At 40.2% G+C, this 14,237-nt stretch overlaps 2 protein-coding genes across 2 annotated transcripts in view; one reads left to right on the forward strand and one right to left on the reverse strand.

The window, feature by feature from the left end:
• The window catches only part of glt1d1 (glycosyltransferase 1 domain containing 1), a 25,565-nt gene extending 22,013 nt beyond the window's left edge, over nucleotides 1-3,552 (forward strand). Inside the window, exon 12 of the mRNA XM_007567103.2 lies at nucleotides 1,366-3,552. Within this exon, the coding sequence (XP_007567165.1) occupies nucleotides 1,366-1,530 (165 nt within the window). The 3' untranslated portion in view covers nucleotides 1,531-3,552. The remainder of the gene's footprint in view (nucleotides 1-1,365) is intronic.
• A 529-nt stretch (nucleotides 3,553-4,081) lies between these two features.
• LOC103148378 (transmembrane protein 132D) overlaps nucleotides 4,082-14,237 on the reverse strand; it is a 39,543-nt gene continuing 29,387 nt past the window's right edge. Inside the window, exons 4-9 of the mRNA XM_007567102.2 lie at nucleotides 13,052-13,244; nucleotides 11,189-11,332; nucleotides 6,766-6,971; nucleotides 6,265-6,529; nucleotides 5,923-6,114; nucleotides 4,082-5,818 (exon numbers count right to left, since the gene is read on the reverse strand). Of these exons, the coding sequence (XP_007567164.1) occupies nucleotides 4,496-5,818; nucleotides 5,923-6,114; nucleotides 6,265-6,529; nucleotides 6,766-6,971; nucleotides 11,189-11,332; nucleotides 13,052-13,244 (2,323 nt within the window). The 3' untranslated portion in view covers nucleotides 4,082-4,495. The remainder of the gene's footprint in view (nucleotides 5,819-5,922; nucleotides 6,115-6,264; nucleotides 6,530-6,765; nucleotides 6,972-11,188; nucleotides 11,333-13,051; nucleotides 13,245-14,237) is intronic.

Raw genomic sequence — 14,237 nt, forward strand, 5'->3', positions numbered from 1 at the left:
ATTTGGGATAGTTGTTTTGTCAGAAATCCAAACTGTGTACAGGTTTCAACCATGTGACTCATTACGTTACGCCACCAAAACTCAATCCTGTCGACGTGTGAGAAGCTAAAACAACTTGCTCCAGTCCACAGTCTGGCAGGTTTGATATCGCCATAATTTGAGAGGGTCCAATTCCTTGCATGTTTCAAGAAATTGTAACCTTTAATGGTCAGCTGAAATCTGCAGCTCCCAACACGGACAATCCAAAATACCTTTTGGAGAATTGCTTTATCTGCCAAATAAGACAAAGATTGAGCTGTTTTGCCAGAGCAACATAAAAATATGTGTGGAGTTGTAAGCTTTCAATCCATAGAACAACTGTACCTACCGCCGATTATGTTAACGGCAGCATCAGTCTGTGGGGCTGCTTTGTTCTTTGTGTTACCCACGTAATGCAGAAAGTGGATGGAATAACGAAGGAAAACTGCCTCCTAATTGTTCAATTTCACTTTAAATCTACAGCTAGCTGGTCGAACCTTTGTGTCCCAGCCATGCAGTTATCCCAAACGCATTTGTGGATTGGATGAAGCAGGTTAGCATTCAGCTTTTGGAAAGCTCAGCTACTTGGAAATTGTGTGTGGACTATTGTTAAAAGCAACTTTCATGTCATATGTGACTCTTCCTGCCTGAATACAAACATTTTACACATTAGCTGAGCTCAGTGCTGCTGCTGAGGACTGAAAGCTCTCATATGGCCAAAGAGCCTCTTCAGACATGATCACTTCGCTCCAAGTGAAGGCTGAAATCGCATGCTGCCTGCCAGTGGCTTAAACTTGATGGGCCCGCTGGCTCGCCGCAGCACTATGTTGGCTGGTGCCTCGTAACAACACACAAGGCACTTTGACTTCATTTCCTTACACTCTGCTGGGCCGACAGATGAGTAGTGAGAACTCTGCATGATTGTGTGGACGAAAAACATCTCAACCAGGAATCAGTCAATTTTTTATTTGCTTTTTTTCCCCCCCTCTTCTTAGACAAATAATTGGACAATATTGTTCAGCTGCAACATATGCATTGTTTGTTGCCCTCTTCCGTTTCTAAGCAAATGAGAGATGGCAGCCAAAAAACATGAAAAAAACATGAAAAAAAATCTGTTGGATATCCATATTTGGATCTGAAGCCATAAATATCTTCTACTTTTGGCAATGTACAAACACTTTTGAAGTATTTAATAATCAGTGCACTGGCTTCTATCTTGGGTTCTGTTCCTTTGCCTGGGATTTTTTTTTAATGCTTTAAAGTAATATATCTCCAAGCAACTTCACTGGTAAGCTTTAAGTAGCTCTTGGCAGTAAATGGGTGTGATTTTGGCTTTATCCTCTGCAGGAATTTATGCACCAGTCTCAGAGGCTGCTGTCAGATCAGGAGCTGAGAGAGAGAGTGGTAAGGAATGGAAAACTCTACGTGGAGGAACATCACACTGTGAAACAGGAGAGGGAAACATATCAGAGGCTGGTGGACAAGCTGCACAAGGCCCAGTTTTCAGCCTAGCTGTGTACTTTCTCAGGAACGTTAGTTGCAGAGAAGAGGATGTACTGTATGTATATTATTTTACTTATTTAATACAGTTATTCTTCCATTTATTTAAATAAAATTAAAGTTCTATTAGCCCTTCCTCACTGTAAGCTATGTAACACTGAACCAAAAGCATGGATGTGTTGGAGTGTCACGTAATGTATTTGATGTCTGTGAAGTTGCTGTCATGTATCTAAATATAATGTAAGCAATTTTACATAAGGGGAACTAATAAAAAATTGCAAATAAAACGAAAAAAAAAATCTTCCTTTGATTTTCTTCACTGATTGATGATGTGGAAATCATTGATACTTGAATTGTGTCCCATTCTGGTGAGACAAAAAGTTATGCTGGCCAACTCGTTTATTTTTAATGAAGTGCAGCAAATGGATTTTCAAGAACCCAACAAAATCTGAAGTGAGTTTAAAGGGCAAAGGGGCAAATGAGGTCCTTCCAATTTGCTGTATAAATTTTGGTTTTGGTAACGCACCGAAGCCATGATGGACAGAAAAACTGTAACATGAAATGGAAACTGAAGCGGTACCTCAGTGATTGACCTGCATTCTGTACCAGATATGATAGACGGTTGCTCGCTAAACCTGTTGAGATTTTCTGTTTCCCTGGTGTGAAGAAGGAGACTTTTTAATTCTGGTTAAAAACAAATGATGTTGAGGGAAAAATAAATCAAAAATAAGAAGCTGCCTTAACCTGTTTGGAAAAATTCAGTCGTCTTCATTTTAGACCTGCTAGTGAATTTCATCAACCTAAAATACAGTTCAGCTTCCCAAATAAGGCTTTCCTGACATGATAATTTGCAGATTGGGAGGAATGTGCAAAAAAAATTAAATCCACAACTTTATAAATACCTTATGACACAGTAAAGATCGTTATCACTTATAGTAGAAGAAGCATTGGAAGAATAAAATTGGTCAGGGATGATGGGAAGAGGTCAACAACAATACTGAAGAAGCTACAGAACATTCAGATTAATAGTAGCTTTCTAGATGTGACAGTCTCCTGTATTCTCCATTTGTCTAAGCTAAAGAATATGGCCGCTCTTATCTAATCTGGCTGAAATCTCCCACGACTTTGCAAAAGGCTGTTCAAGTCCAGTAAAACCCCACTTGAACTTTGGGTCGATAATTCCTAAAGAACAGCTTACCTCAGTGAATTATGGTTCTGAGAGCCTCAGTCTTTGGGGTAATGCAAAGCTGCAGTATGCAACTTACATAAACAATCTGTTTTTTTATTTTTTATTTATTTCATCATGTGCAACAGTTTCAGAGCAAAGACATTAGATCAAAAATATTTACATTATTCTCATATCCAGAGCAGGATCAACCACATGCGTGATTTACAATGTGGAAACAGAGTGGGACGGGTCTCCTTTCTGCTCTGATTGAAGGCTGTTTGCTGCACGACAAGGCTGCTGTCAGACTGACTACCTGTAAGTCCTTTGACTGTGGGAAGGTCAGCTCTCTGCTCGCTGTAATTGCAGTAAGATTGGTGCTTTCACATGTTGTCATAAAAGTCTCCGTTAGCACAGAAAAATGTTGCTCCATGTGTCGTTGGTCGCTTAAAGAGAAAAAGGAGCTCATAAGTCGCTAAATATAACAAAGTTGCTCAGTTAGCAACAGTTCAAAGGGAAGGGTGTGAGGAGTGCGTACACAAACTTGATTGACCACGCCAACACCCTCCTCCTGGCTCTGATTGGTGGTTTCTTGGTGGGTTTCTGCAGATGGCAGCAGAACCACAGCTAAAAAGCAGAGGAGCTAAATTTTTGTGTCTCATATTATATTGTCACGACATGGACAGTTTAAAACAGTATATGAAAACCATGTTGTTTATAATAAAGTGGCATACTGCAGTTTGAATTTCAGATGGAGTAGATTTGGTCAAAGTGACTGAATGGTTAAGAACATTTGAATCTATTCCAACCACGAGATCGTTCTGACCCAAAGACTTCAACGTTTTATTATTTTCAGGATCTTTGTGAGTCCAAGTTTACATCTAAATCAACAAAAGCATGAGTCTATCAGAGGAAATAATATTTTTTTTAAAAATGGCTTAGCAATAGTTCAAAACAAATCTGACAGTATAGCTGCAGGAATCACCTGAAGACGGCTGATCTGACAGATCTGCGAATCCTTTTTGCAAGGTAAAGAGAGTAAACTGCCAAATCAATGTATGGGATGCTGACAGACTCCTAACAAAGAAGAATAGTAAAAATCAATTGAGAAACGCTTTAATAAGGAATTAATACACACTATTGTAATCATGTTGTTGCCTCTTCATTTTGTACCTTCTAACCAAGCTGCCCACTTTTCAGTAATTTGCTACATGTGGGAAAGATTTTGAAATTTTCAATCATGGTCACATTTCAACAACCTAGCATTTTAACAGGTACTTTAAATTATAATAATTATTGTTCAACCCCACAGTGTTTTTTTTTTAATTAAGATGCAATGTCAAAGAATGTTATTTATGTTTTTAATAATAGAAAAAAAAACTGAACATAATATACATTTTATTCTTTTAAATTAGTCATTTTTATATATATAAAAAAGTTGTTTGGCTGAACTCTGTATTGTAGGTGTTAATTTACATGTTTGAGTTTTATTTTTAAATATTTCGCTTTTCTTTTTCCTCAGTATTTTTTAGAGTGTGGTGCATCAAGGGTGCCTCATGCAGCATGAACACGTTGTGGCTTTAAATATTGCCTATACAATAATGCATCTGCTCAGCCATTTGTAGCATCACCACATATATCCATTCTCCTATATTAAGTATATACAATATACAAGACATGTACACGTAAAAGGCCTAAATGGGCAATGAAATGTTGAGGAGGCCTGATACAAAATCCCATTTTTCTCGACAAAGGCATTGAGGTGATCGAAGCCACATCTGCTGTACATGTGAGGTTTGGACGGGTTCTGTGTTATAACTGGTCCCCAGGCTTTATGATGGGCACTTGAGGTTCGTCCCCACTACACTCTTCCTTTCCAACCCAGTGGATGCCGTGGCCGTTTTCCTTGGGTGAGAAGTGTGGCGAATGCTGGCGCTCCAGTGTGGAGAACGTGGTGAACTGAACTCTCTTTCTCTTGCTGGTGGGCGAGTGAAGGGACTCGCTTTGTATGGGATTGGTCCGGTGGGAGCTGGCACAGCTGAGGGGAGAGTCTGTTGCGGAGGCCAGGCAACTGGGCCTCCTGGAGAGAGAGGCAGTCTTGTCGGGCCCAATGTCAATCACAGTGGTCGCCGTGTGCGAGTCTTGCTGGACTGGACTGCACGGCACAGTCATCACCAGCTCGGCGTCTGTGCCGAGCCAGACCCAGTCGTGCCTGTGCCCTGTGGGCTCCTGGCCATGAGAGGGAGGCTTCTTATGCCTGAACTTCACAACATACGAGATGCAGTTCACGAGGAACACCAAGATGGCCAGGCAAAACACACCCAGCAAGGCGTACATGCCGATCTCCAAGTCTGTGAGAGGCCTGTTGGCCAAAGCTTCTTCACCGCTTTCTACCTCTGGCATTTTGGGTCTGGGGATCTCCACCTTGGTGGGGAAGTCGTTGTAGTTGACCAGATTCCCAGGGGCTTTCACAGTGCTAGTAAAACTAACACTGCTCATGTCTTCCACTATCATATTGTCTGAGCTGTATACTTTGCTGCCTTCTCTGGGGCTGCTCATGAGGCTGACATTCACTACGCTGGTTGGACTGCCAGCGTTTTCTGGTCCTTTCGTCTTGTCCACCCCTCCGAGACTGCCGCTAGTCATAGTTTTCACAGTAGATCTGATTGTGGTCGGGATCTTCTGAATAGCACTCTCCTCTTTGTTTGAATTTGGGATACTCGAAGGACGAAACTGTGATGGCCTCCGCTGCTTTCTCTCGACGTCCGTCTCTTCCCCGTCGTTGCCATAGTCATTGTTGCCGTCTTTGTTGCCAACGGAGCTCCGGTCTACGCTGCGGGTTGCTCCACCTGGCCGCCGAGTGTTGGCCTGAAACTTGACCTTAAGGCTGCCGTTGCCCACAGCCACGGTACTTTTGCGTTTAGACTTTTGGCAGGATTCACAGATGGACATCTCTACTCTAACCAAGACTCCTTCGCCCTCACCCTCTGCCACTACAAGAGGAGGTCTGCCCTGCACTGACACCACACCCTGATCAAGAGATGTCACGGTCAGTCGGTAGTTGGCTGGATCATAAATGTCAAGAGGCGTTTGGTTGCCATCACTAAACTGGACCCACGAACTGACCAAAGCTTCCTAAAGTAAAAAATAAAAGAAAGACAGAAAAATAGCAAAAATTATGACTTCCTATAAGATTTTGGTTTCTTCAGAAACATTAAAAATAAATTATAGAAGAGTACCTGTTTCGGGCTTTGTAGAACCTCTTGTGTGGTTGTTGTAGCCAAGATGGCCCTGCTACTTCCTGAGCTGCGCTGTAACGTCATAGAGAGTCCAGAAACCACTTGAACACCCAACTCTGTGATGCTCACTTTGTCATCCACAACTTTGACTGTCGTCTTTGCCAAGACAACATCCGACAGTGGAGAAAACACCTGTCACACAGCAATGTCCGACGAGAATAAATAAATAAAAGGTGACTTATATCAGGATCCAACTTCAATCAGGACTTAATAAATGCTGATTGTGCAGTTTGTCACTTGCTAATTTCTAAAAGCATAACAATCAGTGGTTCAGCATGTTACCTGGATGTTTGTGGTCCCAAAGTCTCGTCCTGACAGCACCCTTCCTTCCTGAAGTCTTGCGACTCTAGGGTCCTCGACCTTCATGAAGTATCGAACCAGCCTTGTAATATCCACCTGCCAATCAGAGCCCAGGAAATAGGCAGTAGGGTCCCGCGGGTCTTCCTGCTCAGCCACAAAATGGGTGAGAACCCGCACAAGCGCGTGTTGAAGCTGGAGCATGCAGCCTTTCCCTTTCCGTTCAGCCTCCTCACTGTTCCAGCCAGACCTGGGATAGAAGCACGCAAACACACGTGAAGTTCACACCTGTTACACAGGAAACGTCAACCTTCAAAAATGTAACCCTGCTTCTTTGCTTGATTTTATTATTCCAAATTACAGAATCGTGTCCTTTAAATTCTTGGAAAGATGTTTAAATTACCTAAATCAAGTGTTTAAAAAACAACATGTAGAAACGACATAGGGGGATTTCGTACAACGTAATACCGTATGTGTGTCTCTCACCTTTTTGAGGTCAGGATTGGAACCCTCCAGCTTTTGATCTGACTCAGTTCTGTGTCTGACAACTCAATCTGCAGCGGAAGCTGAGGCATCCACACGTTTAGTTCGAGCTGAGCACTCAGGTAGCTGTAGGTGAAGTTTACTACCATCTTCACCTTGCCTTTCATCTCCTTGCCATTCACAAATACGTAGTCGCATCTGTCTGACACCTGGACGGAGGATGAGACAATAGCGGAGGAAGCAATTCATCAGATCACACATATCAATTTGATCACCTGTCTAACGCCGTGAATTTGTGTTCGCACTGGTACGTAGACGATCTCTATCCAGCGCAGAGCAAATTTGTTGTCCATGAAGGAGATGTTTGTCATCTAACCAATGACAAAAAATAATTAAATATTCCCATAAAAGTCACTGTTTTAACAAATAGGTCGTTCCTACAACAACAAATGGGCTTGCAGCAGTTTTGCTCTGCATGCTGCCACCGTAACGTCAGCTGGCTGTAATAAAGCACCGTGATGATCCCCAGTCCACAGCGTTAGGAAGAGGCAGCATTGCAGTTTTATGTTAATTCAAATATCTTGCGGTGTGGTGCTGACATCAGTTGCTCGAACCGCCATGTGCATTCGTTGCATCTTAATTTCAAAGGTGACCTTTGCGAGTTTTTTTAGGTGTCCACGCCACGGAGCTCACGGACGTTTTGTGACATTTATCAGGAGTTTCTCCTTGAGCTCGTTAACAGTTTCTCTTCTGCTTTCAACTAATTAGATACATGGTTCTCACACTGTGGTACTGATGTCACATGTGTTACGTGAGCTGCCAGTAATAGTACTTTGAAGAATTTTTATGTTAAGGTATATTTTGCAAAGTATATATGAATAAATTAACCTTTGTGCACTCATCAAACAAACCACCCTTTAAATTAATTCACAGCAAAAACGTGCGTGCCTGAACAAAAATCCCAGATCAAAAAAAAGTCTTCAAACTTTTATTTTTCTTTCTCTCTTGACTTGATGAAAGGATCTAAAGCTTTAATGACTTCTAGAATTTTCACTATGTGAATTTCAGCTTAATTTTCTGTTTTGATATTTTTTTATGAATAAAAAAAAAGTAAGTTTCTTTTTATAAAATAATCTTATGGGACTTGGACTTCTGTAATGACATTAATAGAGAAAATTACAAGAAGTTGAATTTGAAGGAATACCTTTTTTTTTTTTTTTTTTTTCAAAATCACAACTGTTTGTCAAAATGAAATGCTGATATTTCCAGATGCATGGTTTTCGACTTAGAGGCCACCAAACTTAAAGATTTGGTTTCATGGAAGCCGGTTGGGCATTTTTGGCATCCAAAGAGAACCTGGATCTAAAGAATACTAATTCAACCAAACCAAAACCTACCACAGTGAAAGGAGATTAATTCACCTTTTGTGTTGAACTCTATATTTAAGGGGGGTTTAAGTGACGTGCGAAAAAGAAAATGCTCAAGAGTTCCTTCAAAAATCCACAACGCAAGATGTGAGTTACGAAAGTGTAATAAAAATGAAAAAAATAAATAAACATGGGAAAATATGTATAACATACCACTAATAACCTCCTGTGATTATCTACTTACAGTTGAACAAATAAGAGAGACAAAAAATGTGATCCTCCACTTGAGGACATATCCTCTTGCACAGCAGGATCTGTCCGTTAAAGGAGAGTTGAGGGTGTTCATCTTTATAGATTTCATGAAATAGTCACTGATACAAAAGAGAATTTTAAAGCAAACCCTGAAGCTTTGCGCAGGAAATGGCTCCACTGACCCTCAGGTTTGAGAGGGATTTCATTTCCATATTAATGTAGCCAAACGGCGTCTATCATGCTCTTTAACTGCACTGTAAAAAAAAAAAAAAAAACACACACACACACAAAAAAATCTCTAATTTATGGTAAAATACCGGCACCTGTGGTTGCCAGAATTTTACCATACAGGTACAGAATTTTCCATAAAGTAAAACTTTTATTTTTTTACAGCGTGGATTAGTTTTGTGCTTTTCCTTGATGGAAGGATTTGGATATCAGAAAATTGGTTTGATCGGTGATCCACACGACCCATGTGCCATCCCTGCATACCAAATAAATCTGCTTCTGTACCAACCAATGTTCAGGTTCCAAAATGTGATACTTGCTAACTGATAAGCTCAGTGGAAAGATAACTTTTTGCTTTCAACTCAAGCTGATAATGCATTTTCAAACACTAAATCAATACATCAAAAACTACCAAAAGAGGTAGTAAAAGATTTGACTTTCTATTTCAGATCTGCAGCTCCCAAACAATGTATATCACACATCTGCCCACTGCTAAATAAACCATCAATTATCGCTTAGATAGCTCACATTAGCACCAACTACAATATTATCTAATCACATTCTAGTATTTGTTGTCTACACTGAAGAAAATTCACTGGATGCTGAAAGGGTGAAAGTGGCAACCTGACCTACCTTCTGATCGATTCAGGAAATAATTATGTGACTATTTGGAGAGAGCATTGTGATGTCATTCCCAGATACTCACTTAATCCTTAAATATTGAAATGAGACAGTGACATAACAGAAGCAATGTAGCCTGTCCTGACGCGGCAGAACACTGTATATTTCACACCCCTGATACCAGTTTTTCAATAAAACAGGATCATGGAAAGATCATGGAAACAGGGTGACATAAACCTTAGCATTTACAGAGCTAGTACTCATATTCAAAATGTTGAATATAATAGACAATAACTGAATAAGACTTTAAGAGAAACATCATTAGAACTGAGTTGGTGAAGCCTTGTAGTTAAGATCAGGCGAACAGCGTCTGTTTCACGAATAACCAAAGGAAAAATACAAAGATTCGTGTGAGGAAGATGGAGCCATGTTTTTCTCAAAGGGCCGGCTGAACGTGAGTCATTTCAGGGCTGAGTTGTTGCTTTAATCATAAGCCCATGATAACATGACCTCATCACTGTCCACTCTCCTTTTTGCCAACTGAGATGCAATGACATATTTTCTTATATAATCCATACATCAAATTTCAAGAAACATTGCTCAAGCCTGTAAATAGTTTCACTGACTAGAATTAGAGTGTGACCTACAAGACCTTGTTTGTTCAAACATGTTTTTAATACACTTGTATATAAGGAACGCTGTTTTGTTTGCAGTTATTTTAAACACAATTTGATTGGTCCAAAAAAAAATCTTCCTGCTTTTAGATATTTATCTGAAATAGGACTTTTGACATTCATCACCAAGCAGAGCAATAAATGGAAACGTCTGCTTTGCTTCACTGGCACAGCTACGTTTGTAATTTTCTTTCCCAATTAATACATATTCTATAAAAGGTATGACTTCATACCGCAAAAGGTGAGCTGCTGATTATTTGAGTGGTGATTTGATCAACATGTAGTAATCTCCAAAAGAAAAAAGAAAAAAAAAAAGTCCACCAGTTTTCAGTGGGATATTTAATCATGATACGTCCAACAGGAAATTATCTTTACATATATTCAGCCTTTGCATCTCTCCTGCACGTTGGGAAATCCCAGCCAACACAGCAGATTACACTTTCTTTCACTTTCATCTTGTGACGTGAGCTGTCCATTACAGATAAATCCATCTCCATCTATCACTGGTATGTTTGATCCCCCTTAGGCACAGTAGAGGAGGAGAAGGATATCTGTGTCAAGCTGTTAGACTAAGAAGATTAAAGTGAATGTTTGTGACCGGAGCAGCCATTAGGTCAGCAGACACGCAAGGAGCCACAGTGAGCTCAGAATGAAGGAAAAGACGGGTATATTACAGGGTTGAAAGGGGCTGTTTCATTCACCGTCACGTTTTTTTATATTCATTCATAATTCCACTTTCTTAACACCTTTATCCACTCAGTGCATTTATCCCGTTCTGTCGACCTCAGCATTCTGTGTTTGAGCCAAATGAAATTCACTTATAAAGCAAGAGCATTTCATGATGGCTGAACCCCTCATGCTCCACCAAATTAAAATGTACCAGAGGTAAGGGTCTAACGCATTTGTTTATCCAGGTAAACGCTGTTGCCTTTGCTCTCATAACGAATGATGAGATGAAGAATAGTTTGTCACTTTTGTAAAAGATTACGTGCACTTAGCTATCTGTGAGAGTCAAGACGACGATTTCATATATGGTAAAAAGGGAGCAAAATTAAATAAATTGATACATCATTAAATCATTGATTAAATGTACCGTGAATACATGCATATTTAATTAAATGTCTTTTTTTTTCTTTCTATTTAATAATATATTAAATATGTCGTTAAGCTATTACAATGCAAACTTATAAATAGCCAACAAAAGACGTTTGGTCTGCTTGTTGCGCATGTAAACTGTCGGTTTCAACCGAATAAAGATTGAATTCAATAATAGATGGATTATACCTTGAGAACATCTTCGTCAGAGGAACCACAGTCTGTGTAGTCGGAGACATCAGTGACCAGTCCGTCTTCTTCCACAGCCACTGTCCTCACGGGCATCACTACTTTCTTTCCAGTCAGCACGGCGGTGTTCAGGATCTCCGTGTCCTGCAGGGAATGTAAAGATCAAGCAGTGTCATCAGCAGAGCAGCAAATATAAAACATCTCAATGTTTCCATGTTTAAAAATATGTGTGATTCAGACACTGAATGGGTTATTTTCTTCTAACAATTCCTGTCCAGGAGAAAGGCTAACGGCAGCGGTGGTGATGGCTAGCTCACTGACGTCGAAGCGCTGAAGTCATAAAAAGGCCATTGTCCCTGTGGGAAGTCAAGGAGGGAGCAGAGCTGAGGGGAGGAGAAGGGAGGTAATGACCAGGTCAACACATAGTTGACAGGGTGACGAGAGATGAAGCCTGATTTCTCTGCTCAAGCATGTCCGTCCAAAGGAAGCTGTAACATTTCAAACATGGTCAAACACTAGTAAAAATGGACTGGAAATGAGCTGTGGTGTTTAGTATGAAGTGTTGCTGCCCTTCACCAGAGAATGGGACAAAACCAGTCATGAACTGAATGTGGTGTCCTGATCTGTATTTACTTTAAAAAAAAACCTAATCTTTGAAGCAGGAGAAATATTATTGATTTACTGATAACTTCAAAAATTGTGCAGCATGTTCATTCTTAGCTTGACACCTATCTGTGTATAAGTTTATGTACTAACATCTACTTCTAAAAATACACTGAGTGGATAAAGAGGAGACATTTGGTGAAATGTACCTGCTTCATCTAGTTCTGCAGTCCTGTCCTGTTCCTTACAGACCCATTTACTCTTTTTAACTTGGCCTTCAGCAAAACCCTCATATGTGCCAGAAATAAAACTTAAATGATAGAATAATATTTGTAGGAAGTGCTACGAAAACGGCAAGCCTCTTTAAATTATCTATTAAATCAAAATTAAGGACACAGTTTTATGTGCTTTTTATGTATGAAAATAAGGATATGCGTCCCTGGACTCCAGAACTTGTTTAAATGAGACTGAAATATGCAATGTGAGCTTTCTCACCCCCATCTCTGTGCTAAAGGGTCTGTCAGAAAAAGTTTTACCATCGCTTTTTTTTTCTTTTGAAGACTGGAACAGAAGCTGATGTTTCTTTGAGCCAAATAGAAAATCTCATGTTTAGCCCTCAGCCTGTGATCACACTCTGCTCAACTATGAACTATGTCATTCGCAAATCAGGATACATCTGAACTAAAGCAAAGAAAATATATGTTCTCCGTATTTTTATGAATTACTCTAAAACTCATGTTATTGGCCTCAAACTGTTTGTTTGGTACAATTTTCATGACCCAAGTGACAAATAACCAAGATTCAGTATTGCTATTCAAACAGCTGTAATGTTTAGTGACAGGGGATTATATCATGGATTAATTATAGAGGTAGTGTAGCATGATAAAGAGGCCTGAGGCACCGAAATAGCAGCATATGAAGCAGCTGTTAAGGATCAGAGAATGACCATATATTGCACGGCAGAACAGAGCGGAACAACACAGAAGAGAGGCATCAGCTAGCTGACAGTCAGCGACGCAAGGTCACAGTCTGCTGAAAATAGAAGCCATTTCCTAAACAAAAACCCAAGCACATTCAGACTTATGCATATGCATGCCAGACAGGAACGGATCACAGCAAAGTGCATTTCATGATATTTTTATGCGCCGATGCTCAAACGCAGTCGAAGCGTTGGCGGTTAGCGGAGGGGCTGCTGTCTGTAACGTTGACGCCGGCTCTCGTAATGATCAGGGGTGACACGGAAGCTGTCATCTCACTCACCATCACAAGAGGAGCGAGGCCAACAAAGTCTCTCTGAGTTGTGTAAATCCTCATGGCTCCTTCGGTCTTGGCGACGGTTTTGGACGCAGATGGCAGCTCTAGCTTCCATACGATCACCTGGCTGTCAACGGGACTGCTCAGTTCCTCAACCTCAAAATCCATCTGAAGCACCTCCAGCAGACTGCTTTCAAGTCTGGATGAGAAAAAAAAAAGTTGGAAAGAGCATATAAACGCAATGTTTAAACAGACATACTGCACAAATATAAAAATAAAAAGAATACAGACACATTCTTTTGAAATTCAGGATTTAATTAGTGATGTTACATGACATAAAACTTTACATGAACTCGTTCCCGGATCCCAACATTTGGTAGCTCCCTATAAGGAAAAAAAACATCTTTGGTTTCATAAAGTTGAAGTAAGGACTAAAAATGACTTAAAGTTTACTTTATCATCCAGGAGTTTTAAAATCAAATAAGATAAATTAGGCATTTGTGTAGAACTAGTCGAGGTTATTCCACAAATGGACTCCAGGGTCATATATAAGCAGATCTCTGGACACATTGATAGCTTTTTAAAAGTAAGAGCAATAGATTTGTCCACAGACAAAGTGATCGTTGCCAGACAGAGAAATACATCTCAGAAAATCAAGCTACGCGTTCCAGTAAGCCTCGTTTGTCAAATGAAGAGATTAAAAAAATAACAACCTGTATGGTGCGTTCATAAAGTGTATACAGACCTTCACTTTTTCCACGTTTTATAGTACAGCCTTATTACAAATTGTTTTCAATTAATCAAATGTTTTTATTAGTCAGACGTAACATTCTAGACTAAGAAATTAACTACACCGTTTCATTAGCTGTAGTCATTTTAATTAACAGAACGAAAGGTTTGATATCATCACTCCATGTGTAATTTATATATATATATAAAAAAAAAAATTCCCTTCTCACCCACCCCGGGTGGTCTCTTTCATCCTCTGAGCTCGGGTCCTCTACCAGAGGCCTGGGAGCTTGAGGGTTCTGCGCAGTATTTTGGCTGTGCCTAGAACTGCACATTTCTGGACTGAGATGTCTGATGTTGTTCCTGGGATCTGTTTGAGCCACTGCTCCAGGGCCCCGATGACCACAGGCACCACTGTTGTCTTCACCTTCCAGGCCTTCTCCAGTTCCTCTCTGAGGCCCTG

The sequence above is a fragment of the Poecilia formosa genome, unplaced genomic scaffold, assembly GCF_000485575.1.
Source record: "Poecilia formosa unplaced genomic scaffold, Poecilia_formosa-5.1.2 Scaffold204, whole genome shotgun sequence".
NCBI classification, from domain to species: Eukaryota; Metazoa; Chordata; class Actinopteri; order Cyprinodontiformes; family Poeciliidae; genus Poecilia; species Poecilia formosa.